This window comes from Bacillus rossius, chromosome 3 (assembly GCF_032445375.1).
Source record: "Bacillus rossius redtenbacheri isolate Brsri chromosome 3, Brsri_v3, whole genome shotgun sequence".
Classification (NCBI taxonomy): domain Eukaryota; kingdom Metazoa; phylum Arthropoda; class Insecta; order Phasmatodea; family Bacillidae; genus Bacillus; species Bacillus rossius.
The window spans coordinates 47,078,540-47,103,225 of NC_086332.1; the positions used below are offsets into that span (position 1 = coordinate 47,078,540).

At 39.0% G+C, this 24,686-nt stretch overlaps 2 protein-coding genes across 2 annotated transcripts in view; one reads left to right on the plus strand and one right to left on the minus strand.

Annotated features, from left to right (window-relative positions):
- Nucleotides 1-1,569: 1,569 nt before the first annotated feature.
- Nucleotides 1,570-24,686, plus strand: part of LOC134530615 (COMM domain-containing protein 4) — a 40,500-nt gene continuing 17,383 nt past the window's right edge. Inside the window, exon 1 of the mRNA XM_063365610.1 lies at nucleotides 1,570-1,778. The gene's annotated coding sequence lies outside the window, so the exon portion shown is untranslated. The remainder of the gene's footprint in view (nucleotides 1,779-24,686) is intronic.
- Nucleotides 16,865-23,394, minus strand: LOC134530613 (uncharacterized). The gene is made up of 4 exons (XM_063365606.1): nucleotides 23,215-23,394; nucleotides 20,141-20,234; nucleotides 18,153-18,569; nucleotides 16,865-17,112 (listed from the first exon to the last, which is right to left on the minus strand). Exons 1-4 carry the CDS (start codon nucleotides 23,301-23,303, stop codon nucleotides 16,936-16,938), a joined length of 777 nt encoding a protein of 258 aa, XP_063221676.1. The 5' UTR covers nucleotides 23,304-23,394; the 3' UTR covers nucleotides 16,865-16,935.

Here is a 24,686-nt window from a genome sequence, read left to right on the forward strand (position 1 = left end):
TGCTCTGTGCACTTGCACACATGCATAATTGATAGTTGGCACCTACAGCAACTAATTCCACCTCACAGTGGTGTGTATTCATTAGACGCTAGGTAAGCAGTGCTTACCCTGTTATGTTGCTTGGCATATATAATAATTGTTGCTATCTGGTAATTTCATCTCGTGTGCCAATGCGATGCGATCCGATCACCGTAGCGGGCGCGTCGGGTAGTGTGTCACCCGGTTATCATGGTAAAGTTAAAGCCGGGCGGGTGAGGAGGTGTGGCGGAGGGGGGGAAAGGGTTCGCGTATCTTTGTGAGACTACTTCGGTAATGTTCGCCCAAGGCCCGCTCTAGACAGAGCAGCTGGCCTTAGCCCTTAGCTGTGTATGCGTGCGTCGAAAAGCAGAAGTTGCATTGTGTCATGCAACAAACAAATAACGGTACAAATTTTATTTTTACAACTTATAAGGCAAGTTTTCATTGCGCAACAGTGTTCGTTTTAAGAACATTTTATTCTGTTTTGGTGTTTACTGTTTTCATTTTAAGTGCTAGCCAGTGAGAATGTAAACTTCATCTGTGACTGCCGTCCATGTGTCAACAAGGTAACCTGTGAGTTCTGCTGCGTATACTGTCCGGGATGGAGCAGGACTCTCAACCCGGCCCCAGCCGAGAACACAGCCACTGCGTTGTTTGCAATTTTTTGAGTACTGATTTTAATTATTTTTCTTTTGAAGATAAAAAAAAGTGTTTGGCATAAAAACAACAGGAAAATCTTTTGTTAGACATTTGAATTGTAATTTATATTCGAAAAATGAGTGGTTAACAGGTTGCCCATTACTTGGGAAACATTTTTGCTGGCCTAGTGCATTTTATATTTCTACCAGGAAAACTGCAAAAATAGCCCCATTTTGCATCTAGAAATCCAAATTTTTCCGGGGGAGGGCCCCCGGAGCCCCTGCCTTAAGGTCGGGGATGGGTGAGACAGCTTACCCACACAATAACTCCACATTACGCCACTGCCACCTCACATGTCTCCGTGGCAGAAGGCAGCTGGTTGACATCCTTTTCAGCTCCCTATGCGTCCCGGGCCATTTTGTGGTGCCGGGCCTATCCCGTTCGCCTTAAACTTCACCTCGCAGCGTGATCTTTCCTACCAGGGGTAAACAATTTACGGAATTGGCCGCATACAATCACAAAAAACCCCTAATGGACTGCCGCGATGTAAATATAATGTAGAGTGCAATATGTCAAATGTTCGTGTAATTATGAAGGCATAAGCCCCCCTTTTTTTTGTAATTAGTAAAGAAAAGAAAATTACTTTATAACTTATGAAAACAAAATGTTTTCACTTTTAACTCATTGTAGTTTAGTAATGAAATAATTTTCGGAAATACCTACCATTTAAATTATCAGCAATGTAAATATTATTTAATAGACTTTATAAACTCTTAATGTGTTAGCTCTGCCTTTAATGAAGGCAAAATTTTAATATAATACGAAGAAAAATATTTTTTACCGGAAAACTTTTGAAAGTAATATGGTGTATTAATTTTCCTTATTTCATCCCCCAAAGTTTCTCATGGTTCCCACTCATGGTTGAATTGTAGTTTTAAAGCTTTGTCAGTCGTCTACAATGATTATTCTTTCTACCATTCATTGATGATATTTGAATATTTGTTTTCTTTTCAAAATTTAAAAAAAAAAAAAAAAACACTTATTAAAGTATCAGGTGCTCAGAAAATATTTGTGCATACAATGTTATGAAAATAAGAAGTGAATATCAAATGAAGTACATTGTAAGTAGTAATCTAGTCTGATAGCTGTTTGCAATTATTATCTAATTACTATTTCTGTAGGTTATCTAGAATAATGACATCCTGTTAAAAAATATGAATAAAATATTTTTACAATATTTATTTTATAATTTTACTTTTTAGACGAGCACACAATCAACTCTAATATTTTACAAGCCTAACACGTTACCCAAGGTGTAGTTAGGAACTGTGTATACGACTACAAGGACCAAATATTGTAATAGAACAATACAATAATATATGATATCCATAACATTGACAATTTCGTTTATTTGAGTAGTAAATGTATTGTGAATGCATGTCTGTTATTATTATTCGAATATGTAATTCAGCCAAGTTATGTGCTTCGATGTAGCCTTTTTATTTTTATGTTAAAATATAGTGTAAGTTATATTTTAAACCTACATAATTGCTAAGGTTTTGACGAATCTGAGCCAGGAATTTTCTGCACATTTTAAATATTTAAGATTCCATTAATATATATTTTATCTAAATTGATATATATATATATTTTGGGTTTCCTGTGGATTAAATTTTAAATAGATAATGAATGAGTGGTTCAGAAGGAAAACTTAAAACCAGCATCAGCTAGCAGATATTGTTCTGTTTATTTTTAACCTGATGTGATTGCGAAAAGTATGAAGCAAGTCAGACTAAAGGAGAACACAGTTGTTATGGTTTTTCCTGTGTTTCCAGGGCACTTGCAGCCTCAAGGTTTTTATTGCAGAAAAATATTACTTAAGCCTAGAGTGGCCTGTACTCAAACTGGCGAGCACAGTGTTCAAAACTAGTCATTTGAGAGATAGGTGATACCAATTATTATGAGTAGTCGAGAAACTACTTATAACTTGTGATAGTGCATGTTTTTCACTCCGTAAGTGTAAATATGGCATTATCGTTTTCTTAAAAACTCAATCCTGTTACAACTCTCTACTTTGGTAATTACGGATAAGTGGCGGCACCAAGGAAATAAAAAGATTAAAAATGTGAATTTTTTTACTTTAGTACATTAAGTATTTCTGATCATTTTGCAATACACATTGTGATATTTCTGGTAGTTTACAAATTATTACAGTTCTAATGAGTTAATAGTTTAGTTTAGCTTCATTGGAACTACTGACAGATCAGGTGAATGGTTGGTTGGGTTAGGTTAATTACATTAAAAATACTTTAAAATTGTGTGGATGGTTGATTAAATTAGAATAGCTACATTAAAAATAATTTAAAATAGTGTGGATGGTTGGTTCGTTTTTATCTAGATTTCTGGGTGCCCCTCTCCTCCATATTTTCCCCCACTTTCCCATACAGTACCAAATTGGGTGTGAAGTTGTAGTTATCATAAAAGCTAAAAACTTTCAGGCTTTGAACTAAGTTGCATTATAATTACTATTTGAAAGAAAACTGAAAATTAAATCACTTGTCATTTAAATACAATTATTTAGTGTGATACTGGTTTAAAATGTAATCTATGCAAAACCCTGAGGATATGCATATAGTAACACTAAAAATAAATAGCTAAACCAACTGATGAAAGCTTTAACATTCACAAATTTATTTCACTTGCAAGATGTGTGTTTGGTTTGAGCATATAGTATAGTGCTAAAACTGAGAGCCTGGTGTCATACTATAACCTAACAAAAGTTTATTTGAAGGCACATTTGAAAAAAGTCTAGTAGGTAACCAAAATGCTTATATTTGAGCAACGTCTGCGTAGATTTCATCCCAGCTAAGCATGCCAAACAACATCAATGGTATTATCGTTGTAATTTTAAAACTTCATCATGCTGACATTGAGTTAACATTAATAATCCTTTAAAAAGCTGAAAATTTAGGTTTTCAAGTTTCAATTTATTGCCTAATTTAATAAAACACTTTATTTAATAGGGTTGAAGTTGCAAAAAAAAAAATTTAAAAATACTTCATGCTGTAAAGTTGAAACACCACCACCTCACATCGTGTTTCAGAATATGCCATATATATAAGTAAAATTATAAAAATAAACCACAGAAACATTTAAAGCATCTTTATTGAAGTATGATTTAATTTTCACCAACTATTACAGTATATACAGGTATATGTTCCATTTAGCCTAATTCAAAACCATGTCATTGCGTATCAAAACACACAATAACAACACATTGTTTTAGGTCTTAACGTGGAGGTGATACAGCTTGGTGAATGCTTCACCTTACTCATTGACACTACATACCTATTATACATACAATTTTAACTACCTACATGTTATTGACATTAATACGCTACTTAAATGCTACAATAGTACATTGCTATATCTACACTATTGCTATCGCACAGGGTTGTCTAAGGCGGCGGATACTGAGTTTGGGCGTCACCACGTGATTTGTGGGCACGTGGACCCGGCGAGACTCGTTTCTTGGGCCGTGACGTCGCCCAAGTGCGACGAGACACACAGCCCTAATACTGCTTCGTTGGCCCCTAACACCCGCTCTCAGCGGCGGGCACGCTGGTACACTTGTGTAATGCTCTAATCTTTACCTAGGTGGGCTCTAGGCGTCCCACACACCAGGGCACCCGTGACCGAAATAATATACACTCGAGATTCACACCTGATATTTATTAAACATTCCTCGTCTCTACATTGTTCATGCGAAGCTGATAAAAAGCCAACAGCAAACCATCGGTTTAGGAGGTGGGCCAGGTCATCACGTGGCCTGACCAAAGAAAAGAAACAAAGTTAAATTTAAAATGCTCGAGGAGCTTAAATTCTTATTGAAACAGTCTACCACCCGGAGTAGGCCTTGAAGACAGAAAGAAAGTAATTTAGATTAATATATGCGAAACGGATGCTAACGGATCAGATATTACCAAACAATGATGTCAACGAGGTGCGGGAGCGTCCCACTCCGGGCGGTGGAAGAACAAAACTGGCCGGTCAACAGGATGTCATGGCGTCTTTCAACACTCGAGTTCCCGTTAGCTTGTTAACTTATAATTAATCTAATTACTAACATAGTTTACCCTTTTAAAAATTAGTAATAATTAAACAACAATTTCTGAGACTTCCATCTGATTTCATAACAATATACTTAATTAATTATTGTCTAAAGATTATTCGTCGGTAGTTCCTGTAGCGGCCACGTGTGGCGCTGTGCTGTCCTTCCTGTGACAAGACTAAACACTGGGCGAAATTATAAAAACACACAATACATAGCCCTTTATTTCTTTACTTATTAATTAATTACTATTTTACGTTTCTGGGTCGTCGCACTGCCTCTAATGCCTCTTGCGGCTCACACACACGTCACCGTGGCGGGCGGTTCAAACAGAGGGTGATGGTGGGAGGGTGGTGGCGCTGGCGGAACAGGGGACACTTCGGGCTCAAGGGAGGGTGCAGCCCTGGTTGACGTCACTATCATGGTAAACATATTACTAATTAACATATTTAATAATAAAGTTTATTTTTGTTTAACTGTTATCTGTAAACATGGTTTAAAGTGACGGTTGTAGACGAGTTGTTAATGGGATTCTTTGGGCAGTTTGCAGAGTTGATAAATTCTAGGCTTGAAGAAATTGGATAAAATTAAAATCTTAAGACTTCTGTTGTTATGGTTAGCCAATCACTGAGTAGAGGCTATAAGAGTCAACAGTAATGACCTAGTTGTCATGATATGTGGTTATGTATGGAGATATTTAAAACATCCAAAGTATCACACTATTTCATTATTTTCAGTTATAAATGATTTTTTCTAACCGCTTGGTTCAATAATTGGCAATACATATTTTCTTGTTTCTGTGATATATATTACGATAATCATGTAAACATTATTGTGTGTGTTAAACATGGTGTTAATATTAGGTACGAGGTTCATTCTAAAAGTAAAGAACATTTGTTTCTGAAGATATTTGGTAAAATTTCCATATCACGTATCCTAAGCTCATCCCTTGATCCTGATGGCATGATACTGTATGTATTGATCCTGTCGTACATTTTGCTTGCTGTTTTAATTTTGCATGAAACCTCAAAGCAGCTAGTGTTCTGAACAGCTTTCAGCATTCTGAACAGCTTTCAAATCTACGCAGGTTAGTAAGTGAATAAAATAGTACAGGCAAATGATAATACAAAGCAATGAAAACTGTTCTTCTACAGGTACAGAGGGGAAGATGCATGTTAGTAACAAGCTAAACATTAACTGTTAAATTGTAATCAGAAAGTATTCAAATTTCAATTTGGACAATTTTATTACATAAGTTTTAAATATGTATTGTAATCACGTAAACAGGCAACTTACAATAGCAGCAGAAAGCTAATAATAGTTAGGATATCAACAAGCATGACAAAAAGCAACAGTAAGCTTTTCGAAGGTTTCCACGTGAACATAAATCATGAATAAGCATAACAAGACCAAAAGCTTGAAACAAAAAAATACGTGTCTCAAATATCACAGTGAGTGGTCTCAAAAGCATCTTATTAACCATACATATGCTGTATTTGTAGGTAATAGAGAAAAAAAGCCTCCAAACAGTATTCCAACAAATAACATCATCATGTTAAGGAGGCTTTCACACATTACTTTAAAATATACTAAATACAAAGAGCGCAACCAATGGTTATGAAAAAGTTTCACAAGCTTCTTAAAAGATGTCACCATATACATGACATAAGGAAAATGGTTATATCCCATTACGAAGCGCATAAAGGGCCATCATTATACCAAAGTGTGCCATAATTATAAGGAAATGTACCGCGCTACCAGTTGTAAAAAAAACTTAATACTAACATAATTCCTGCGAGTTAAACAGGGCTTGGCTCTCTGCTGGCTCCCCATTGGCTTGTGTGTGTGGGGCAAGCCAGGCTCGGTTTCCAACATGCCAGGCACTGCGGGCTGTGTATGTACTTTGGTGAACAAGGAACCACTTCTGTGAGATGAAACCCGGTTTTCATTCGTGCCATTTACACTAAGAACTTTCCGATGCAGATTTGGAGCACGTTAAGAAAAAAGTTAAACTGTAACCGGGAATTGTTCAGAAGCAGGGTGTTTACAGGCCAATGTTATGGAAGTTACGAAAATGAAAGACTAGTCATGAAAAAGACTCAAAATAAAGAGAAATGGTGATGGAAGACCTGAAACTTAATTTTCCAGCTGCCTTTTGGTAATTGGCATTTAGTCGCACATTAAATAGTCAAGAATAGTTAACCCATGCGTAAACTATCTCTAAAAATGTTTACCTTTTTTTTTATAACATCAAAATCGTCACACTCCTGTTAATAGTAGATGTATTTCGTATTATGTTTAATTTTGCTTTCTATACATATAAAAATTAAAATCTGATATAAATAGTTGCTAAGGAAAAATTTATTAAATGTTTTGAAAAAGTCCTGAAATTGTTTCGCCAGATATTTTTAAACACACTGATGAAAGGAATTGCGCATTTGGAAAAGCAAACTGAGTGATGCGACAGTATATGCTGTATACATTCAAGCCATCTTTGATTTGTGGTGCTTTCACCTGCTTTTAGTCACCACAGATGAACTATCCTCAAAAAGTGTTTTAGATACTGTACTGCATATCCTCTTCAGTTATTTTAAAATAGTTTCTGTGGTTGTCAGGACTGTCAACTCTGATGAAGTTAATTAAATTTAAGTGTGTGAATCTTTGTCTCTGTTGCAACCATTTCTGAGACCACATTTTCCTTTTATTTTATTTTTCCGCCTTGCGAACACACAGCATTCTTATATGACTGTCACTGCAGCTACAACCTGCTTCGACTAAATCATTTCGAATACTTAAATTTACGAGCCTGGTTTGGAGTATGTTGATATCCCAAGTGATCAGAAATATCTGAGTCTGGCTTGCAAGCCAAGCTCGCCAAGATGCTGGACTCGCAGTCCAGAGAACCCGGGTTTGAATCTCGACCATCCTTGTTTGGTTATTCCTGGTGTACCCGAAGTCACTCGAGGCAAATGCTGAGGTGGTTCCTTACCGCAGACCGTGGCTTTTTCCTTCCCCGGTTCTCTTCAACTGTGGTGTTGAGCGAGTGTAGCTACACGTCTTCAACCCTTCCAGTCTGTCTGTCCACTGAACTGGACAGTTTAAATCTCAATGATACATGGAGTTTATCCAACCTTGAAATGTGGGTTACGGTTGAACCTACATTCTAGTGGACATCATACTTAATGGCTATGAAATAAATAATATTATTCTACTTTTGTTAGTTATGAAGTAATTATACATTAATGTTATAATTATAGCGTAAGATTATTACCACAAAAAACTATTTAAGTTACAGATTATAATTAAAATTAGGAAATGACAAAGTGTGGCTGAAAAGTTCAATGATCTCGCTGCCAACGAGATGTAAACTAAAAAAATTCCTGTGGTGCTTGATTGGCTGCAGAGGCGAACAAATTATATGGTTTATAGTGTTAACGGGGAGATATCCAAATCAGGCTTTCTTTATTGGGTTAACAACTAACTTAACTCTTTTCAAAGCCCTGTTTGTAATCTACTTGTAGACCATTCTGTATTATTATAATTGGCTACTTATCCATAATTGGCCATCATTTTTGTAAATTGCGAAGTTTTCTTAAGCTCATTCTAAAGTTGATCCACAATGCTATCGGTGAAACACAACACTCGCTGGTCGCTGTAAATGCTTTTGGTAATGAATATACCATATGGATTCGCTGATAGCATTGAATATATATATTCAATGCTGATAGGTAGAATGAGCTGGAAACCTTTGTAATTGGAGTGACATTGATGGATTGAAGTGCCTGGATCCCTGCACTCTGTTCAAAATAAGGTGAGACTCTTTGGCTAGGTGCTGCAAGAAACATTTAGACTCTGACAACTGAATTTCCTACAAAATTAACCAGAATTATCTGTAGTCTGGTCTTTATTCGGTAGATATCTGTAGTCTGGTCTTTATTCGGTAGATATCTGTAGTCTGGTCTTTATTCGGTAGATAGTCATTACCATTTTTCGACTTCGGGAAGATTTTTATATATTTTTTTGTTTCATGGTCTATAGACTATTATAGTTAACACAGTAATACGCGTTCACTTCTGTTACTATATATATGGTTTTATTGGATTGACTTCACAGTCTACATTTTATTATAAACGAAGTGTGTCAGCAGCCTACACAACAACAACGGAAGTCCCAAAAAAAACAATGCTGCCAACATTAACACATAACATCCTCTTCCACTAACAGAATAATACCAAAACCAGAATCACTTATATTACGTACCTATACTAGAAGGACGATGATACATAGTATAAAGAACTAAATCGGAATTGTCATCAACACTCCCTCCCAATTCCACATTACATCCTAACAAGATTTAACTTCTCAACAAAATATTCAAATTTACAAGCAGGCAGTCCCTTGGTCATGATATCTGCTATCTGTTCAGCAGACTCTACATAGATTAATTTCACCTTTCCTTGCCCTACCAGATCTTTGACAAAATGATACTGTACATCAAAGTGCTTAGACCTTTTGGTCTCTAATGACTTAGCAATCTTAATGGTTGATTGATTATCCTCATGAACATTAATTACATCAGCCACATCTACTACTTCTTTCAGCAAGTTATGTACGAAAATGTCTTCTGTTAAACATCTACCAATGGCATAGTACTCTGACTCACTGCTACTAAGTGCTACCACACCTTGTTTTTTTGAACCCCAGCAGATAACATTGTTATTCAGTTTTGTTACAAAACCTGAAATACTTTTCCTATCATTTATGTCAGAAGCATAGTCAGCATCAACATATGAGGATATAGTTAATGTGTTACAATATGACTTTGCTAACTTCAAACCTATGTTAACTGTATATTTAAGATACTTCAAAACATGTTTCAGATGTCTCCAATGGTTATAAGAGTAACATTTTTGGAATCTACCAAAGTATGATACACTGAAACATAAATCAGGCCTTGTGCAGACAGTAAGATACATTAGGCTGCCTAACAGCTCTTTATAAGGCACCTTAATCTTACACTCTCCATCACATGACAAGTTAAGTTTGGGCTGAATTGGAACTTTACTAGGTTTACATTCTATCATGTTAAATTTTTCAAGAACTCTCTTAATCAAATCACTTTGACTGAGAATTAAGCTTCCATCCTCACCTTTGAGGATGTCCATGCCCAAAAAAATGCAACTTTTTATTCAAACTCAAATCTCTCATGCCCATCTTAGACTTAAGAGCAGACTTAGTGTCTTCGAGATCTGCACCAGAATTTGATACTAACAGAAAATCATCAACCCACACTAAGATATAAAAAGTACCCCTATGGTACAAACAAGGATCAATTTTTGATCGTATAAAACCCAGGTTGATCAATTCACTATTAACATAGTCATTCCATGCTTTAGGACTTTGCCTAAGCCCATATAAGGCTTTGTTCAACTTAAGAACTTTATCGTCACTGCACTGTACACCATCCGGTGGTTTCATATACACAAGCACTGGTAATTTGCTCTTCAAAAATGCTGATCGTACATCGAGCTGGTGTAGCTGAAGACCTCGCTCAACTGCAACTGAAAGCAGAACTCGTAGCGTTGTCATCCGGGCAACTGGAGAAAATATATCTTCATTTTCCAATGTTGGCTGTTGATACCCACGAGCAACAAGTCTGGCTTTCTTCTTGGTAGCTCCATCCACACTTTTAGAAGAGAAGATCCATCTGCTGTCAATAACAGATGCATCCATGGGTGCTTCAACCACTTCCCAAGTTTCATTACTTTCTAAAGATGACAGCTCCTCATTTAGTGCTTGCCTCCAACCAGCATCTTTAACTGCATCTTTGAAACTGTTAGGCACATCTGAAGATACTGAAATGCCAGAACATCGACAGCAAAGTTGAGCTCAAAATCTTCCAAGTACTTTGGTAGCTTTTTGTTCCTAGAAGATCTGATTCCAGTTGATTCATTATACATACCCTCAGGATGAAAACCAATGAAGTCACCATCATCATCAGACTGATTGTTTTCATACATTTGTGTGTCATCTCGTGCAAACTGAGGACCTACATCCTGTGTTTCATTTGGAATGTTTGAAGTAACACCTTCTGATGTTGCAGTATGTGTAATACTACCTGAGGATGGGCTTTCAGTATACCCAAGCTCATCAAAGATCACATTTCTTGCAAATTCAACATTTTTCTTTTCAGGATTCCACAGTCTACAACCATTGTCACAATACCCGGTAAGAAATAACCTTTTAGATCTGTCACTGAGTTTTCCTCCATCTCTATCTTCTTTATGAATGAATGAATGAATATGCAGGACATCCAAAAACTTTTATCTTTGACAGATCAGGCTTATGGTTATACCATCTTTCAGCTGGGACAATTCCATTCGGCAGTGCTGATGTAGCCAGTCTATTTGTGAGGTAGGTGGCGGTCATAATAGCTTCTCCCCACATCTCCTTGCCAAAGTTACTATCTAGCAGGAGACACCTAGTTTTCTCCAAAAGCGTTCTGTTGATTCTTTCTGCCATTCCGTTTTGAGATGGATTTCTGGCCATAGAAAAACTAACACTGATTCCTTTCTTTTCACAAAAGCTCTTAAAATTGGAAGACATGTATTCACCACCTCTGTCACACCTTAAATTCTCTATGCGCGAATTAAACTTAGCCTCAACCATAGCTGTGTACATCTTAAATTTTTCAAAGACTTCTGATTTATTTCTCAGCAAATATGTGACACAGAAATGACTATAGTGATCAATAAAAGTCACAAAATAGTTAAACCCATCATATGTTGGTGGGAATATTTTTCCACACACATCAGAAGACACACATTGAAGTACTCTCTTTGCTTTGCGTTCTTCTGGTATAGCCTTCAGATAGGGTAGCTTAGTTTGTTTACCTTTCAAGCACACATCACATAACTCAGTGGGATACTTGGAAGAATGTCCCATTCTTCTATGCATCACATTGCTTGACACAGCTTTCACCATGGTTGCATTAGCGTGCTCTGGTATGAGATGCATCTTAACTACATACAATCTTCCAAACACTTGTCCCAACATAACCTTACGACCACACACAATTTTAACACAAGAGTTTTCAAAACTTACTTTACATCCTTTCTCTTCTAACTTACGGACTGAAAGTAAGTTAAATGCCAAGTTCTCACACACTAAAACATCCCTAATCTTTATGTTTTCACCTCCTTCAGACATACAAGAAATATTTCCTTTGCTCACAGCTTTCAATGACTCACCTGCCTTAGCCACATTAATGTCGAAGTTCACATCAGTTATATCACTTAGATATTTTTGATAGCAACTTTTAATGATATGGCAACTTGCACCACTATCAATAACAAAAATAACTTCTATTAGTTCACCATCATTCATTGCAGACTGTTCACTGTCCACATGCCCGCATGACGAACTTTCTGTATCGAACAATGTCAAAAAAGAAAATTCCAGATCCTCATTTGTAGTTGCAGCAGTATCCTTATTCTTCAATTTTGGACAATTAAATTTCATGTGTCCCTGTACTTTGCAATAATAACACTTTCCATTAAAACTTCTACCTGGAACATAATTACCTTTGTTATGCTTATGCTGTGAATACTGATGAGATTGTCCTCTTAATCCCTTGTATGCTGCAAAAACGTTTTGTGGGCCTTTATCTTTCTTCAGAAGTCTCTCTTCTTCTGCTAATAGAGTATTTTTCACATACTCAAATTTCACAGCCGACTTATCTTTATTATACAATATATCCATGGCAGATACAACACTATCAAAATCTGAGGGCATCGCCACCAACAATTGATTAACCATTTCATCTTCCTCAATCTTTCCACCAGCCACCTTGACTTCCGAGGCCATAGACTCGAATTGCTGTAAAAATTCTTGAAGAGGCTTTTCTTTCTTGTATTCCAGTTTCCGCCAAGCTTTCTGTGCAGTCACCATGGATTTCATCCCACGTTTTTCATATGTAGTTGCTAGGGTGTCCACAATTTCTTTTGCCGTGATTTTATTCATAATCATTGGCAACATGTTGTCTGCCAATCCTTGGACGAGAAGATTTCGGGCTTTGACGTCTTCTTGCTTAAATCGTTTAAGATCAGCTTCTACCGTCGGAGGTTCTGTTGTCAACATGTGTAATACTCCATTCTGTTCCAACAGTAACTTCATCCGATAGAACCAGTTACTAAAGTTTACACCATCAAATGGTCTAATCCCAAATGGTACGTTTGCCGCATTCGCCATACTTGAATACGACATGTTTCACCAAAGACCATACACTGATAACAACCATACACACGAGTCACATGAAGCCCTTAACCAAAAACTGCATATTCTCCATAAAACCAACTATATCTCTTGAACAGAAGTTGCCTACTGGCTCTGGGCCCATAACCTATTAGAGTTAACACAGTAATACGCGTTCACTTCTGTTACTATATATATGGTTTTATTGGATTGACTTCACAGTCTACATTTTATTATAAACGAAGTGTGTCAGCAGCCTACACAACAACAACGGAAGTCCCAAAAAAAACAATGCTGCCAACATTAACACATAACATCCTCTTCCACTAACAGAATAATACCAAAACCAGAATCACTTATATTACGTACCTATACTAGAAGGACGATGATACATAGTATAAAGAACTAAATCGGAATTGTCATCAACATAGACCCCAAAACCATCAACTCAAAAGTTTGTGTGTGTGTGTGTGTGTGTATATATATATATATATATATATATATATATATATATATATATATATATATATATAATTTTTTATGGACATAATAACTGAAATAATTTGGCACAAATCACTTCCAAACTGTTATATAAAATATGGTTATGGATAATCTTGGTCGAGTTCTTTTATGGCCGAAATCAGACCAAAGGGGTAGAAATGGGGAAGGTTTTTTGAAAAACAGAAAATTTGTTATAACTCCAATAATATGAAGAAAATCGCTTCCATTTGAACGTATTATAACTCGTAGGACTAATAATAAAATTTTTTGTCTAAATGTTAAAATTTTTGATATGACTAACTATAACTACAGGGGGTGGAAAAAACAAGGGTTGGGGAACAAAAATATTCATAACTCACTTAATAGACACACAATCAAATCTGTTTGATTGTTTGTATATCTTATAATTTTTATCTAAAACTTTTGTCTGAAACAAGGGCTTGTAAAAAACAGGGGTAAAGTAAAAAAAATTCATAATTTCTGTACCATTCTTATTTATTGTAAAATCTTAAAAATTATCTACACGTTTCATGCTAAATATTTTTTTATGCAACCAACCATTACTGCAAGGGCTGCAAAGAAAACAATGGATGAAGGACAAAAAAATCAATTCATAACTCCCTTAATATGCACATTATGAAATCCGTACAAATTGTTTGTAAACAGTATAAATATTACCTAAAACTGTTGTCTGAAACAATTTTTGATACAACAAACTATAAGAGTAAGGGGTGGAAAAAACAAGGGTTGGAGGACAAAATAACTCATATCTCCCTTAGTAGGCACACAATCGAATCCATTAAAATTTTCTTAGTTCTTATAATTTTTATCAAAAACTTTTATTTGAAATGATTTTTGATAAGACAGATTATTCCTGCCGGGGAATGAAAAAACAGGGGTAAAAAATAAAATTTAATCTTAATTTCTGTACTTGCTATTAAATCTGTTCTTATTTATTGTGAAACCTTAAAATATTATTTATAACTTTCTCATTAGAAATTCATTTTATACGACCTACCATCGATGCAAGGTGTAGAAAGTCAAAAAATTAATAACTCTCTTAGTAAGTACACTATCAAATCTGTTTCAACTGTTTGTAAACCTTATAAATATTATCTAAATTTTTTTATGAAACAATTTTTCATACACCAACTATTGATACTAAGGGTGAAATAAACAGGGGTCAAAGGACGAAAAAAAATCCTAAATCCCTTATTAGGTTACCTGTATAATCTATATTAATTAATTAATTGTTAATTTTCTAAAATGCATCTAAAACTATAGACTGAACAATTTTGGTAAGATGAACCAGTACTACACGGGGTTGAAAAATCAATGGTTGGAATAAAAAACATTCTGTACCATATAAACTTCGTAAGCCATTTTTATTTATTTTAAACTTACTAAATACTGTCTAAAATGTTTGTCTTAAGTAAATTTTTATGTAACCAACTATTACTGCAAGGTGTGGGAATAACAAGTGTGAAAGACAAAAAAAAAATCATATTTTATTTATTAGATACACTATTAGATCTGTTATAAATTTTAAATATTCTAAACAATATCTAAAACCCTGACTGAAACAATTGTTGATGAAACAAACTATTAACATTAAAACATAGGTTAAAATTATAAAAATCAAATCAATACTTCCTTACTATCAATTTCGTTTGAATATATTTCAAAACATATTAATATTATCTTAAACCTTGGTCCAGAACAAATTTTTATACCACTACGTATAAGTTCAAGGAATGAAAAATAGTTTTTGAAGGTCAAAAAACTCATAATTACCTTAGTAGGCATATTATAAAATTCGTTCTAAGCTATTCAATGCTGGATGCGATGAGTAAAAAAAAACCTTTGAAACATTTTCGCCGCATGGTATAAGAGATAATGTTTTATCAATCATTTTGGAATATTGGACAACATATGGAATGTCATGTTGGTACATTAAGTTCTTAAAGTGTTCCAAAATTTATAGAAATTTCCAGAACGTTTCCAGAAGAAATAGGTACTTCAATAATTACTTACGCCTGTAAGCTGTGCCAAAAGGGATTTTTTTTTTTAGTTTATAATATTACAATATTGAAATGTTAAAGTCTGAATTTTCGCTGAAGCAACTGCCCAAAATAAGCTCACCTCATTTTAAACAGTGTCTGCAGCAACTTTGCAGGGAGATTGATACTGCTGGCTGGGGCAGACCAGGCAGGATGACACTATGGTGGTCTTCCACCGCATTAAACAGCGCGGGGAAAAAAAAAAACACTTCTCAGTCCTTCACTCTGGCAGGAACCTTCCCACAGGTGGGAAGTCCATGACACATGACTCAGCCAGGAATCGTACTTGAGCCACGAGTCCATAACCAGGGGTTCCCACAAGGGGGGCTAACGACGCAGACTGCGTCATTAAAATTTCAGGGGGGGGGGGGGGTGGTTAAAAGACGAGAAAAATGTATCTATTATTTACATAATTATAGCTTCTAATGTGAAAATACATTTCTGGTGCTTTGATAATTGAAAGGGATCTTGTAAATCAAATTGACAACCCCGCACTTTCCTCAACAAAAGCAGTTTGGCATCTGTCAGTTCAGGATGGAAATATTACCTGATATGACCAAAATTATTATTAGAAAATCAGTTTTAATTAATGCAATATGTGATAAAATATAATACTAAAAAAGTATAATATTATAAAATAATTGGGTAAATCATTGAGAAAATGGCATAAAAAATTTCGGGGGGTGGGGGGGGGGGCCGCATTATTTGTTTAGGGGGGGGGGTGAGTCATAGTGTTTGGGGGGGGGGGGGCGGGCACCTCTGCCATAACTACTGGACCAAACGCTCATTTTCCTTGATGTATAGTAGAATAATGGTGGAGGGGGGAAGAGAGAGGGTAAATAGTACTCATTGTATCATTAGATTGGTGACACTAGGGGCTTTATTGGTAATGAAATCTGACAAATTTCAGTGGACTATCTGGTTCACAATAATTGTATCTCGAAATTCTGTTTGCCACATGTATAATGTAATTAAAGCTTTTTATAATTATCTCGACTATTAGAATCTTCTACCAAAATTTTCGTTAAAATAATAGACAGAACATGATATTGTCACTTCATAAATTAATTATATCAAATTTAAAAGGGGTCTCGTGGAAGAATCTTGTTTAAGGAAACAGCTTGTTCTTCAGCGGTGTGGTTTTTCAGCAGGGGCGTATGCAAGGGGAAGGGGTTTCTGGGGTGATATCCCCCCACCCCCAAGATCCTTAAAACTCTTATACAAATTAAATTCTGCGTATGCTTCTGATGGTGAAAAAACAAACCCCAGTGCGTACCGTAAGAGTGTATTATATATTTTTATTTTATTTGAACTTACAATGCACGTAATTCACAATAGTTTTATATATATATTTCACTGGCGACCCGCGTGCCGTTCCAGAGCCGCCCAGAAGCTGTCATCCTCCTCGTTGTTGTAGTCGTCCTGGGACCCCGCCCTCTTGCCCCTGACTGGCCAGAAGGGATCCTCCGACTGGCCCTTGCCCAGCGTCCGGATGTCTGCGGAGTGGCGCCCCGTCTGCCTCTTGCGCCACTGGAACCACAGCGTCCACGCCTGTCAGCACTCGTCTCTGTGCTGAGTCACTGCAGTCACGACCATGTCGGACTCTACCACGTCAACATAGTTTTAATGAAATGCCAACAGCCAGGAAACAAGAAACACTCTACTGAAATGAAATCTTACAGTAAAGATAAACTCTGAGCGAACTAAAAACTCCGGCAGCGCGGTAATGCGCCCTAGCGGTCGAGATAAAAGCTGGAATTCAGTCCGGAAAAAAATTCCGAACGTGAGAAGCTTGATTTGTACCGGACTACACAATGAGCCGAACCATAGAATACCGGATTATTTACCATTATTTTTATTATTAGGTAGGTTACTTCTTCGCTGAAGAAGAGCGTCTCTACCCTCTTTTGATTTATATAAACATTACAGGTACATTTTACCGAATAAATGTTTCCTAAAGAGATTTGTGCAAATGTGTTTTCCAAAAGAACAACAGGCATGCCGAATTTTTCTAAAGAATGAAATTAAAAGTTGTCTTTGGTTAGGGAGGCGGTGGGGTTGGTGGGAATGCTCGCCAGCGCAAAAAAATTCCTTCACTTGTAAATTGCTCTCCAAACGACTTCAACAAGGCGTGCCCGAAACGTCGGGCACATCATAATCTTTACGGATGCGGTTTGAACCCCGAAGCCGAGAATCATTTACGAGATCACAATGTATCTAAATAACAAAATTATGTCAGCAGACCAATGAACGTGGCTTGGCGATAATCTGGTTTAAATAGGTGGAGAGGAGTGGAGGAACCATTCCCGTTTGCAGTCAGTATTGCTGTTTTGCCTGGCACTTGCATCACTGTGCTATTGTACATTAGAGTGAAGCAAGGCAAAGAGGTTTAACCATTTGGGGGGGGGGGGGGGAGGTAAGTTTTTCTTTCATAGGCATACTTCAAACACTTTAATTGTTGTTATTTGTATTGTTCGTCTCAGATCGCCCCCCACCCCCAAAATATAACTTTCTGGACTGACACTGAAAGAAAATTGGTGGACAGTCGGCGGACAGTGGCAGCGACTCACCGACTGCTGCGACGGGCTGCACGGCGCGCCCTCGCTGAAGCCGCGGCGACCCCGCGCCGCCCAGAAGGTGTCCTCGGAGGACAGCGCGTCCCGGAGCCCCCGCCGGCCCCTCGCGGCCCAGAAGGGCTCCTCCTTGGACAGCGCCTCGCGCAGCCCGCGCTTGTCGCGGTCCTCCCCGGGCCGGCCCTGCTCGCCGTACTCCTCGCCCTCCCGCCGGCCGCGGTTCGCCCAGAAGGGCGGCAGGTCCTCGGCCGACGCCTGCCCGTCGTCCCGGCGCCCCAGCGCGCCCCACGGCAGCCGCTGCCGCCGCCCGCGGTTCGCCCAGAAGGGCGGCGCCTCTTCGGAGGCCCAGCTCGCCGCCCTGTCGCTGCGGCTCAGGCGCTCCCAGCCCTCCTCCGCCGGCGAGCTGGCGTTCACCTGCGGCGGCGGGCGGTTCTTACAGAGGCGTGAACTTTTACGATGCGCGCGCGCATGTGCTTTTAAATCTTATACTTTAGTGATTGATACTGAGTACTGGCCCATATCATTAAGAAACATTTATTTATTGTGGATATTAGTGATAGAAATTATTGTGTTAATAAACTTTATCAAGTGTATTTATAGAAATGAGGTTATGTTCCCGTATGTATAATTTTTTTGCTTTATAACCTATAAATCGTTACGTTATTAATTAAAATGTATATCTAATGTTATACTAAATTAAATACTTAATTTATACTTGTTTTTACATTAATACTGAATCCTAACCCAGACATCTCCTAAACAAATACACTTAGTTTTAGTTAGGTTAGAAAAAATGGTAAAAAAAAGAAAGTGGTTTGTTGGAGTAGTGTGGTTTGTTATACAAGAGGTTTTTTTTTTTAATGAGTTAGGCAGTTGGTGAAGGAGTTGGGTGGCATTCTGATGGAGGGTAGGTTTTGATGAGGAAAAGATGCGATGAGCCTTTTTCAGTAACTCTTAAGGGGCCCGCCTCGTCAGGGGTGTATGTGTGTTAGTGAGGCGGGATGATAGGCGCGACGCTCGCTGGTATTTCTAGCGCGGTATCACCTCTAAGCGCAAGGCTCTGAATGGCGTGCAGTTGTCTCGTCGTCACAGGATAACTGTGAAATTTGAGCGGTGACCGTAACATTATATGGCCTATAAATGAAGATAAAGGTGTAATGCAAGTCCCTTAAGTGCTGTGAAGAATCTGTACTGGTTGTTTTACGCCTAAACATTACTATGAAAACATGCGTTTTAGCAATTTTAACTCTTCTAAAAATACAGATTAAAAACTTAATCCAAATCGAAAGTACTTTTCGACCCTCAGCGAACTCTTGAATGCTTTTCGTGAACAGACCTCATTCGGATATCTTGAGTAGTTTTGAAATCGCGTTGTTTTTCCTGAAGTTCTGCGCACCGTGTGTGTGCCCGGGTAGGCGGAGCCCTTAACAGAAGTGCTGTTATTTACGTTACATCGTTAAATGATCCTTTGCACATTTACATTACTTTTGAACATTCTTTCCAGTCGTTGTATAATCTACAATTGTGTAGTTTCATGAAGAACCACACATTAAAATTAGGCAATCTTTTAAAAGGACTGTTATGAGTGTTTTGCAGAATTAATATTTCTTAATTTTTTTAAAGTAGTTTTCAAAATAGTTTTATAAAGCGCTATATGTGCCCGCTACTTACTTTGCGTTGAATAGCTTTATAGCGATGCCTGCGAAAATTAGTTGGTGCATCCTGGAACGTGTGCCTTATTGGGATGAAAAATGTCATTCCACGACATTTTATATTATAGCTATAAATTTAATCACAAAGCATTAAATAACTTTTGTGTGATGCAGAACCAATTTTACAGACAGACAAAGATTAAAATAATGGTTTTGGCCCTTGTGGCCGTCACTTTAAGCCTACTTGTCACCAGTCTGTCACTAGTTTGCACGTGTGCACACATGACGTGTGTTGTGTGGCGGATGTGCAAGTGTTGAGACACGGGCACTCACCACGGCTCCGTGTGTGGCGACCACGTGACTGCACACGGTCACGACCACAGTCATGCACACCAGGGCGGCAGTAGCGTGGTCCATGGTGGCGCACCTGCGGGAAACAAGGGTAACCTCTGCTCTGCACCATTCTGACACCTGCTTTTAACAAATACACAGAGCTGCTATTGGTTCGTATAAGTAGAAGCGGAAATATGTTGGAGCTCTTTGTCCAGGTAATTATAGGTTACGGTTGCGGTTCAAGTTATTTTGTCTTGGACTTTACCTCAAGCACTAAAATTAACATGTTAATGTTCGTAAAACTTAAAGAGTACATCTATTACTTTTTGATAGATTTCATATTGGAAAAAAAATTCCATAGATACTGGAAATGTCTTCCATTTGATGGCGTCTTATCCTTAGTTCAAACTTTTCAAAGTTGTGTACTATTCAATTAGGCCTTCAACAGCGCGGGAAAAAAAAACACTTCTCAGTCCTCTACTCTGGCAGGAACCTTTCCACAGGTGGGAAGTCCATGACCCATGATTCAGCCAGGAATCGAACTTGACGTAGTAGAATAAAAAGTTGCAGTATATGAAAAGAATGTGGAAGCAGAATAAGCGAAACACAGGTAGAAATACACCATACCCAATCGGAGATGCGAAAAAAAGTGTCGGCAATACCGATCGAAGAGAAAAGCTGAGCGAGAATTTGCCTCTCGGAGTGCGTACTACAACATACTTGTACCCACGCCATAAAGTTATAAATAAAAAACAGGATGTTTTGTTTCGTTGCCCAGAGAGAGTTATTTTCACGAAAACCTCCCGTTTGTAGCCCCGACTTCTGTTCTAACTACTCGATTTCATTTAGTGTAGTTGTGTATTAAATGCTTATTGTTAAACGTAATGCAAGGACGTGGGCACGACCCAGAATCCTCGAAGTAGTTAAGTACTCTGGCCACTATGGCCTACGATATAGACAGTGTAATTGATAACTGTTAACCGTTCGATGCTGCGTTGAGCGTGCGTTTCGCGAGAGCCTTTTGGGGCTCTAGACAGCATCAGCAGGCAAGCCTATCGTGTTTGGCCGGCATTTCCCTTGCGAAACATTAACATAACAGATGTGTCGTTTTCCTGGAAAGAACGACAGTTTCCTAACACCCGCGTCTAATTACTAACAGAAGTCACATTTTATACCGGTTGCTTAAGGCTTGGTATTTTGTTTATTTTGGTCTACTTTCGTGGAGAGCCAATCTACACTTTGCCCATTTATGTAATTTAATGGCGGACCAATCGCTTGGGTTTCGCGTCTTTTTTTTTTACATTTTTTATTCCTCGTGCCTTGATCCGAACAATTGTAGGTATATTGTCACAGAGTTCAATGGATATGTATCCGATTATTGTAAGTCATGGTAATAGAAATATAGAAGACTGAGATGTCTTTTTGGCCGTGTTTAGTGGATAAAATTTATTGTTTCTTATATTCGGAACTTATTGAAAGTACTGTAATGGCTCGAACTTCTGACACCAAATGTAATTGCAACATTTGTAAGGGGACTGACTTCGTTCTCTGCCACCGCCAGTTTTTCCACTGAAAGGAAAGGGGCGTGGTATGAATGAGTTGGGATTGGTAGGGGAGGGACTCGAGATTGGATTGGGCTGTGAGCACTTGACTGTTTGAGTAATGCTGTTCTGCCCTGCACATGGACGGGTCGCTGAGTGCCCCTACTCCAGCAGAGACTCGAACACAGGACCTCGGTCAGTAGTACCCGCCGCCGGTCGCATGGCTAGGCGAGGCTCGTGGCCTGCTGGACTCTGCTACCGCTGGTCTCTTAGCGATGAAACATTATCTGAGTGTAACTACGTAGTACGGGCATAACATCGGCCCGTACCAGCTTGTTGAACACACGTTGAACTCTCCTGAACCCGAGGCACTAACACTACTGTCAGCGCGAGTTCGCACGCGGCGCGTGGCGGAAGACAATCCAAATGCAAGACAGCGGTTTTCTGCGAGGACAGCGACCTGGGTGCTGCGTCGACAATTGCACACACTCGTCGCCTTCGCAGCCTTTTTGCGGAACAAATAATATAATCTTTGAGTTCTCTTACAGTACCGTTGTTCTGACTGAAGTGCGTGTGGACTTGTCAGTTCAAACACCTTGAAGGTAGACCCCTTGATATTGTTTCGCAACCTAATGTGACAGCGGAGTATTTCAGCGCTAAAGGTTAGATTATACGAGGTCAGTAATTTAGTAAAGTAACGAGTGATTTGGTAAACTCGCCGTGTGTGAACAGAAATGTTTAGTAAAACGGCGAGTGAGCTCGACCCAGTGCAACGAATTGTGGACGGTTGAATAGCTTCCGCCACCCCACCTCTCTCGCCCTCTACTGGAGCGGCATGAACAATGTGTTAGTAGAGTTCATTAGTGGATTGCATACTTATTCGCAGCTCGACACTCGTGACATCGACTAAACTCGCTTCTTGCCCTGTGTGGGCACTCACTCGCCGCTGGCTGGCACGGTGTAAACCAGTCATGAGTTGTTTTGACTGTTGTGTTGGCAGAGCAGCCCTTCCAGTCTCAGAGCACCCGAGTGTGCAGAAGTGAAACTGGCGCGCGTGAAACGAACCTGAGCGCCAAGTCTCCAAGTCTCCTATAACGAGGAGCGGCCAATCAGACACGAGGTTGTTTCCACACACCCGCACACACCACTAACACAGCCGCGTGAGGCGGCGTGAGAAAGTGCCATTTTAGGCTCTGAATTCATGGAGTCGAAGGAGCACTCTTTCTTTATAATTCCGTTAATTATTTGGCATTGTTTTACTTTAAATTTGCAGTTTTTCTCGAATCAGAGGAAAGTGAAATCAAGCGTATAGTGAATAGTAGGAATTTTGAATTTTATTAAGTTGCCGGTGTTTCTTAATGTCTTAAAATGTAGCGTTGACAATTCGCACATCTTAATGAACGAAATAATAAATAAGTAGTAGTTTTTGGTAGTGTTTGACGTAGCGCGGGGAGTGGTGGACTCGAACCACGTGATGTCGGGCAAGGCCCGGTGCTGGAGCCAGAGAGCGGCTCGCGCTGGGCGACTGCTCACCTGTTGCCGCGGCGGTGGCTGGCGGTGCAGTGCGGCCGACCGCCGCCAGGGGCGGGGTTAAATACCGCCCCAGCTCCTGCAGGAGGCATGTCGGCGCAGATTAACGCTGGGGCCGAGGGACGCCGCCGTCCAGGAGGGGAGGCCGCCAGACGTCACGGTAACGCGATTACTCCCGGCCCGAGCGACCCCCTCTCGCGCCCTCCATGGACTCTGACGGCTGGACATCATTACGAAACTGAACCAAACTATTATTGGTGCATGATTTTACTGCGCGCTAGATATCTGCGAGCTTGGGCGTCACAATAAAATATCCCGCTGCTGTTGATTTCTGGTCTACACGAGGTTGAGTTGGCGGAGAGAATAACACGAAACGCTAACAACTCAAGCAAAGTATTCTATTATAGTGATCACTCCAATAGATATATGGCTTGAAGTACAGCTGTAGTCTGGTGTTACACATATTAAGTAATGATTATTATTGTTACAATTTATGTGGATAGAACTACTGGGCTCTTAAGGGATAGCCCAATTAAGTTTTATTACAGTTTTGTTAATTACTAATATTTACATTACTAATAAATAATTGTACTTAAAAAATTCCGATCACAAATCACTGGCACTTAAAAAAATGGTTTATTTGCAAGTCACTCAATGTCTTGTCAAGTTCTGCAGTTCGCACTCCTCACTGGAGCTAGGCTCAACAGTGGTTCGCCCCTTACCTCGCGCCTGTCCACACACACAGTCTCGCGCCACTCAGTCGCACTCTCTCGATCCCGTCGCTTCGCGTCGCGCTACTCTGGTGTGTGTGTGTGTTTATCTCACCCTCTTCGCCGATGTCGAACTTCCTTTCACTCGCGGAACTCTCCGAACTCTCGGAACTCCCGCGGTATAAACCCGTGGCGTCCTTCTCGAACCGACGAGAGCCGCAGTGACGTGTGGCGTCATCCCGGGCCGACCCAACTCCCGAAACATCGAGAATGACGACGCTTATTCACGCCACTCCACGCGGCGGCATCTGCCGCTAAACGTGATAACAGTTCGAGGCGGGACGATGTGCGGGGAATGGAGGGGGAGGGGTAGCAATAACCTTGTAATCCGGTCAGGCACGCGTGGCATGCCTTACGTCAGTGGCCGGGAGTCCGCTCCGAACCTGGCGCGCTTCGCGGTTTTGTCTCTCGCGTTCGTATTATTATTAAGGTAGTCTAGTACTTGGACTTGTGACCACCCAATAAATGCTGAATATAAACATAGCTATTAGAAACCAATTGCAATCCAAGATCTACAAATTTTAAATTACAATGTGTCTGTTTTTTTTAGAAGTTAATAAATCGAATTCAAGAAGTATTATTTTTAATTCAGCTCTGGAAAAGAGTAGCAAATACTATCGCATTACGAATAGTGATGCGTTTATAAAGTAATATCAATTTTGTGTATTCTTCCACCTCCTGTATGGACAACATTACTTTGGGCTA

What these genes read in the sequence shown, in the direction of transcription:
- LOC134530613 (XM_063365606.1), bottom strand. Translation starts at nt 23,303, where the DNA reads ATGCCTCCTGCAGGAGCTGGGGCGGTATTTAACCCCGCCCCTGGCGGC. An exon ending in AGCCACCGCCGCGGCAACAG is followed by an intron (nt 20,235 to 23,214) that starts GTGAGCAGTCGC and finishes TGTTTCCCGCAG; the next exon opens with GTGCGCCACCATGGACCACG. An exon ending in GCAGCCCGTCGCAGCAGTCG is followed by an intron (nt 17,113 to 18,152) that starts GTGAGTCGCTGC and finishes CTGTGGTTCCAG; the next exon opens with TGGCGCAAGAGGCAGACGGG.